The sequence below is a fragment of the Sinocyclocheilus grahami genome, unplaced genomic scaffold, assembly GCF_001515645.1.
Source record: "Sinocyclocheilus grahami isolate Dianchi unplaced genomic scaffold, SAMN03320097.WGS_v1.1 scaffold238.1, whole genome shotgun sequence".
Taxonomy (NCBI): Eukaryota; Metazoa; Chordata; class Actinopteri; order Cypriniformes; family Cyprinidae; genus Sinocyclocheilus; species Sinocyclocheilus grahami.
Genome location: NW_015505417.1, coordinates 767,839 through 775,381, shown reverse-complemented (window position 1 = coordinate 775,381; position 7,543 = coordinate 767,839). Strand labels below are relative to the sequence as shown.

The 7,543-nt window shown below is 37.6% G+C and overlaps 2 protein-coding genes across 2 annotated transcripts; both read right to left on the bottom strand.

The window, feature by feature from the left end:
• Positions 1-185: 185 nt before the first annotated feature.
• Positions 186-2,570, bottom strand: LOC107597842 (uncharacterized). Its single transcript, XM_016289034.1, has 3 exons — positions 2,346-2,570; positions 2,196-2,258; positions 186-1,745 (listed from the first exon to the last, which is right to left on the bottom strand). The coding sequence occupies exons 1-3, from the start codon at positions 2,368-2,370 to the stop codon at positions 343-345; spliced, it is 1,491 nt and encodes a 496-aa protein (XP_016144520.1). The 5' UTR covers positions 2,371-2,570; the 3' UTR covers positions 186-342.
• Positions 2,571-3,212: 642 nt separating this feature from the next.
• LOC107597833 (uncharacterized) lies at positions 3,213-5,419 on the bottom strand. Its single transcript, XM_016289026.1, has 3 exons — positions 5,342-5,419; positions 4,694-4,727; positions 3,213-4,595 (listed from the first exon to the last, which is right to left on the bottom strand). The coding sequence occupies exons 1-3, from the start codon at positions 5,417-5,419 to the stop codon at positions 3,220-3,222; spliced, it is 1,488 nt and encodes a 495-aa protein (XP_016144512.1). The 3' UTR covers positions 3,213-3,219.
• Between the last annotated feature and the right edge of the window lie 2,124 nt (positions 5,420-7,543).

Below are 7,543 nucleotides of genomic sequence, written 5' to 3'. Positions count from 1 at the left end.
GCGATTCAATGCAAAGTTTATTTACAGGTTTGTCAAGAAATTGTGTAAAATCGGTTAAAACTTTTAGTCACTTAAGTTACTGACAAAGTGCAGACAAAGTCATTTTCATGAATGATATATGCATTGTACATATTATCACTGATTGAATATTGACTATTGAATCGACAAAGTAAATACTCCCTAAATACAAAAATACCTTAATTAACCAGTATACCCCTTACAATATATATTAATTGATATGCTGATAGCGTGATAGACAATAATAGCTAATATGTCATGTTTTGTGAATGTTCATCTTTCACAACAAACAGGCTATGATCATTTTCACATTTGTTAAATGAGTTAAGAGAGGAAACGGTTGCCATTTAGAAACAGCATCATATTTAGATGTTCTGGATCCAAGCTGCTTCTTCGACTGGCCACGAGTCTGGCTTTCTCCATGTCAAAGGCAACATCAGCCGGGACCGCGGTAGATGCAACAGCCAGGTATTTGCGTGCAACTTCACTCAGGTACCAGTCTTCGTCTTTTGGGAAATTCCAGAATGCAAGAGGATCCCAATCATTCTGCAACATTTCCTTTTCCAAGTATCTCCTCAGAACCTTATCAAAATTGTCTGGCTGTCTATAACTTCTCCCTTGATTCTCTTCATCCAGGTGTTTCATTTCAGCAATGATTGTTTTCTTAATGCGGGTGGAAATCCCCTTCTCCGAGACAGCGACGTCTCTGTATCTCAGGTCAAGAGCGGTGCTCAATGTCAACCAGTCATTTTCTTTGGCTCTACTGAAGTGATGATTTAAACGTTGTGCTAATTCCTTAGCAAACTCATTTCCGCTCTGTTGCAACTCTTTTAGCTTCTTCCTTATTGCTTCCACTTGCGGTATAATGTCTGAGAGTGAGTGGTATCGTTTTGCTGGTGATATGACATCCTGGAACGCCTTGAGGGATGATGTTGTCTTTGTTACGTTTTTATTTTCATGCTTGCTTAACAATAAGTCGACGTTAAATTCAATTAGCACTAGGCGTATGGCCTCATGCTGCTCTGAGATTCTTTCTAGCATGTTTAGCGTAGAAAGCCATTTATCACCTTTGGACTGAGCCAGGTTATGTTGCGGTAACTGCAGCTTTTTTTGTGCCGCCTTGAGGTGACTTTGTGCTTCAACATTAGAAAAATACTTTGATATTTTACAACATCTTTGCACCAGCTCTTTCCAGTCAGAAGACGTCTCAAGCGTCTCCTTGAAGACCAAATCCAGTGTGTTGGCGAAGCAGGGTATGAGATCCCATCCTGCCTTTTTCATGTCTCTCTTTATCCCATCTTCATTTGTCACTACCACTTTAATCTTGCTTCCAATTCCCCATTTATCTGCTATTTTCAGAAGCTGTCCAATAAAATTACTGGGTTTATATTCTTCGGGTAGAGGTGTGGTTTCCAAAACATATGATCGCCGAGTCCATGTGTTATCAATCAGATGACAGGTAGTTGTCATATAAGTTTTGTTTGCTGTGGTGTTCCACACTTCAGAAGACAATGCAACGGTATCTACCCTTTCTAGACCTTTTTGCACAATTTGTATTGTTTTGAAAAACAATTGTTGAAGCTTTAAAAGTATATCAGTAGATGTTGGTGGATATTGGAACCTTTCACTCATAGATTTGTAGAAATGTAAGAAACCAGGCTCTTCAACTATGGTATGTGGATGTAAATCTGAAATAATCATATCCAGTAAGGGGTTCCATTGATCACCTAGAAGAAAAAGAGTATGTGCGTGGAAATGGGAAATGGAAAGCATTTTCTCGAGGATCAAGATTTTTGGTTAAAATGCAAGAAAAAGTGTGTGTGTCAGGTGCTGTCATTTTTAGTCAACTGACACCGCTCAAAAATGAACTTTTTAATTTTTAAAGCCAGTATGGTCAATAGATTTATGGTTTAAGAACACCGCCTTAAACTTGTGCTTGCGAGTACAAACTCGTCTGGTGTGCTTTACCTGTGCATAATATAATTTAGTATTGAATCATTATGACCGTCAAGCACAGGATCTTGAAAGCAAAAGTATGCATGGTTTGATTTTAAATTTAAATACAGATGGTTTGATTTTAAGACAAATTTTAAATTTGTGATTTAGTTTGCCCATTTGTTAACGCTCCATAAAGAGAACCCATAGAGAATTGAATTGTTCTCCTTTTATGTTCTCACCTCTTTTTCCCCTGTGCTGATCCTTCATGTAGGGTCTGTATCTTTGAACCCGTCTCGTCCTCCCTGTAGATATACTGTATACTTATAATATCCTTAAAATTTAACAGCTTATTCTTCCTATAATTTCTTAAGAGAAAATCTAACACTCACCAAATGAAGATGCAATCTGCGGCATATTCAACAAGTTTGTAAGCAAGTATTTTAAAAAAGAGAACTGTCCAACTTCTCAAAATGCCCTGAAATGAGTATCAAAACCATCCAGTTATGGAGGGAGCAAAATCCCTTGCTTCTGACTTGGTTTAAATGTAGCTCCACCTTGCCTGCCTCACCTTATTCTATTGTTCAGTTTCGGTTGCGTTTCTGAGAAAATGGTTCTGATCTCTTTCTACTTATTTATTTGTTTTGCTATTGTGTCTGTGTTTGGCTTGCTCACTGTTTTTTTTTTTAAGGTAGTCTACTATATTATTTGTAACAAATGAATTAAAAAAATGTTTGGTAATAATTTTAAGATTTTTTTTAAAAGAGGTTTTTTAAATGAATTACATTTGAATTCATAGATTAATACATAGATTTCACAGACGCTTACAGGTTTGGATGTGGTGGCATCCATGCCACCGATATTTACATTTTGACATTTCGTATTTGAAAAATGTTCAGTGCTGAGCATCATTTACATAAAGTATACGTATAGTACATAATGAGTTTACTTTTAGCAGATTTGATTTATTTTCTTCCTTATCAGTCTGTATTTACAGCAATTTCACTGTCCACTCTGTTCAAATGTGGATGAATGGCTACACATAGATGTGTCCAGCTGTGTGAGATCACTAAGTTTTTAACATTCTAAAAGCTCTTTATTCCAAAAATACTACTAGCTAGTCAGTGTATTCAGTAGGTGTAGGCTAATGTATTGTAAGTTGCTTCAGAGGTATTGCAAATATTACATACAACAACAATAATAACAGTGCATTTACATAAAAAAGGAAATTTTTATACATAATGTATAGTACATAATGTGTTTACTTCATTGGTTGCTGTTCAAAAACAGGATCATATTGACATTTTCTGGCTCCAGACAGTTTCTACTGTCGACAAGCTGGGATTCTTGCAGCTGGTGCACACGTTCCATTGGAACAGCAGTGGAGACCACTGTGAGGTACTTGCGGGCCACTGTTGCCAGTTTTTTAAACTCTTCATTGCTCTTCCAGAAATCAAGAGGGTTCACTGAAATGCATGTTGTTTTCCAGTACTTTTGAAAGACTGACTCTTCACTTTCAGTGTCACGACTGCAGTGCTCTGCAGATCCTCTGATCTGTTTCCTGATTTCTGCTGTGATATCTTCAATTCCAGAGTCCTGCAGCACGCTAGTTTTGTATCGCGGGTCCAGTGCTGTGCTAACTCTAAACCAAAGGTTTTTCTTGATGTTGCCAATATGATAGTCACATATTTCTGACAGTTTCTTCGCTATTCCATTCCCCACCATCCATTGGTTTATCAGCCTCTCCTGCAGTTTTTGGACATGCGGTATGATTTTTGAGATTGGGCTGAACCCTTGACTTCCTACTTGCTCTGTGACATCCTTCAGAATATTTAGCACTGCCACAGTGTTTTCCATTATTTTTCTTTCATTCTCATTCAGGCAAAGATCATCCACTTGTCTGTCGACAAAAACCTTAAAAATGGCTTGCCACTGCTCTGAGATGTTCTTCAGCATATGGAGAGTAGTAAGCCAATTTAGACCACAGGATTGAGTCAGTTCACTTTGCCTGAGATTGAGAGAAGCACAGTGCTGCTGGAGATTTTGCGAGGCTTTGTCACTTTGGTGGAAAAACGCAACTATCTGCTGACATTTCCTGAGTACAGATTCGCAGTCAGTTCCCTGTATGGTTTCTCTGAAAACTCTATCCAAAGTATGAGCAAAACAAGGTATATAGGTCCATCTGCATCCATTGTTATGGGCCTTCTTTATGCCGTCAATATTTGTGACCACAATCTGAGTTTTTTCTGTGACGTTCCACTCGTTTGAAATTCTCAAAAGGTGCTCTACTGCATTCTCTGCTGTATGCTTGAGGAGTAAATGGGCTGTATCTAGCACATGCGATTTCAGCTTCCAGTTTTCACTGATTAAGTGACAGGACACTGTCAGGTAAAACCCCTTCTCACTGGATCTCCACAACTCCGCTGAGAGAGCGAGGTTACTTGCATTATTGACTGCATTCTGTACTTCCACCCTCTTGTGCCTGTAAAGGTTCTGAAGTTCATTTCGGATCCATGAGGCACTTAACTGAACATCTAAAGAGGATTGTAGAGTCCTTGTGAGATAACGTCTTGTCACAGAATGTAAGGGCTGCAGATCCTTTATAATTATATTCAAAACTGTCTTGACATTTGAGCCATAACCTAATTCAAATAAAATGCATTAAATGAGACATAAAGTAGTCATCCTGAATTTTTTTTTTTTCCTCAGTAATTTCATTAAAAAATCCATTACACCTCACCTCTGTTTGTTGGTAATTCTCGCTGATTATGGTTCTGTTGAGCATGTAAAGTAGGCCTACCATGGGACCATTTTCTCCCTGTGTATGATGAACACACAAACATATTTCTGTATTACCTTATGAGAAAGTCTTACTTGTTTGTATTTATTTAAATATTTTGTATTTAAAATATATATTTTAATGTTGAGTATATCCTTTATTTTGGTTTCAAAATGTAATTACATTTAATTGTTTATTTTAGGCTACTGACTGACTCAGTGAGTCAAGACATGACTACATTTAAGATGGTCGGTTCCAAATAGTAGCCTAAATCTAGGCACTGTCAAAACAAAAGTTAAAAATGAAGGATTTTGCAACTGCGCAACTTAACTGTTAATTAAAAAGTGCGTCGTTCATTTAGCAGTATCTCTGTGTAGACGTTCTTCATGCTGTCAAACCACAAAAACAACATTGCACACAACTAGAGCTTAGGTTAGGTAGCCTATTTACCTTAACGATTTTGAAGGTTTTGCTTTAGGTCGAACATAATGGGAAGCCATGTGAGTGGCACTAAGCTTACGGGGGAAAGTCAGGGCTGGACGGTGTCCATCGGCCTACATTATCGGCGTACATTCTTATAGCAAAACGTTAGTAGTTCTGTGACCTTACCGTATGTACGTCTATACGGAAGCTGCATGAACGTATCTCTTTGAAAATCTCGTTGTCTTCTTCCTCTGTGGATATCATTTGCTAGAGGCGACAACAAAAATATGCACATCACACATTTTTAATAGCCTATCTTTTATGTTTCACAGAAGAGCAAGCCAAAACGAATCCTTCTCATTCTGTCAGTGTGCAATTAGATTTTTAAAACGTTGCCTTTAAATAATTTTAAAGTAAATTTACATTAACACATTTGCTTTGAAGAAAGCAATAAAATAACACGCAACAAAATAAATACTTACCGAAGTGTACTCTCTTTTTGTTCATGTCTCTGGATAATTTGGAGCGATACGGAGCTCACAGGATGTCACACAGTCAATGCTGAAGGGATGTTCAATAGTTTAGCTTTCATTTTTGTGCACAAACATTTGAATAGGCAGTTGTGTAACCCGCCACTGACGCACAATCTATTGTGTCTGGATAATTTGGAGCGATACGGAGCTCACAGGATGTCACACAGTCTATGCTGAAGGGATGTTCAGTAGTTTAGCTTTCATTTTTGTGCACAAACATTTGAATAGGCAGTTATGTGACCCGCCACTGACGCACAATCTATTGTGTCGGGCTGTAGGGAAGGGTGCGTGTTTGTGGTAAAACAACTTATGTTGATCTTTGATCAGGTTTTGATGGCTTTACAATGATCTACAACGATACATGGATTTGAAACAAGTTTTATTAGCGGTTGTCCGACATCTCCACTGGCATACGGGCAGAGGCGGACAGTAACTAAGTACGTTTACTTGAGTATTATGCACTGGGTCAGCTGGCCAATCAGAGCACACTGCGCTTGTCGGAAGAGAGAGGCGGGGCATAGAGGACCTACAATCATGTACAGTATTTGAAAAAGAATGTGTTTTTTTTTTACATTAAAGCATGTCAACATATTCTGTTACACCAAATACCAAATTTTAAAAAAGCATCGTATGACCCCTAATATTACATACAACAATAATAACAGTGCATTGACATAAAAAAGGAAATTTACTTTTGGTACTTAAGTACTTTTAAAAGCAAGTACTGTACTTGTACTGTCTTTACAACTTTTACTTGTAATGGAGTAATATTTGACCAGCAGTATGTACTTTCACATACTTTCATTCATGTAATGGAGTTGTGTACTTTGACCGCCTCTGCATACGGGTCACCCATGTGCTGAAGGGGGGTTTACTGGACCGATTTAGCACGTGAGCGGGTGTTTTAATCTTGGAGAGAAAAGAAAAAAACAACAACAACATTGTAAGTGTCTGTGCGGACGTTTCTCTCTCAACGTCCAGCAGCAGGCACCAATGAGCTTTCTTTCTTTCTTGACGTCTGACAGGTGAAGAACAGAGCAGTGCAACTCTGAGTGACCTGTGGTTTTCACAAATGAGAAAGAGACATTATCTGTACTATATGTTATACCATATTATACTATAATCTGCCTACTGTTTTTAAAGTAATTAAAACAGTTATCATTATTCCACGTTAAATGTTTAAAACAGTACAGTGTTAGATTTTTTATTTTTTTTCACATGACCTCGTCACACTGGATGTAAGCGGCAACCAGAAATAGATCATAATCAACATATTCACTATAGTCAAAACAGTGATGTTTATTGTAGCTGTAATTCTTGTCACTTCTTGTCATCAATCTTCCGATTCAAGACATCTGAATAATTATGCAAATTGTTGAGCCTATGTAGTTTGGTAAAAATATAGTAATATTGTATGTATTTGCATAACCTAATAATTTAAAAATACAAACATTTTGTACATTAAACTATTTTGCTTACTGTGTTAGGTCATGAAGCAGAACCAGATTTAATACAGCTGATGAATTGTTCAAGAGGGAAGTTGTTAGAGACAGTTTGGATTATTTGGATAGGGCCCCCTAGTGGTAAGACTTTCTGCAAATGTTAATAGAACCGTTTTTAAAGCATCCTTACAGTGGGTGTGTGCAAAGTCAGCTCAGGTCTTTCTTTTTTTTTACCTTCATTGTAGAATACAACTTTTACTTGTAATGGAGTAATATTTGACCAGCAGTATGTATTTTCACATACTTTCATTCATGTAATGGAGTTGTGTACTTTGACCGCCTCTGCATACGGGTCACCCATGTGCTGAAGGGGGGTTTACTGGACAGATTAAGCACGTGAGTGGGTGTTTTAA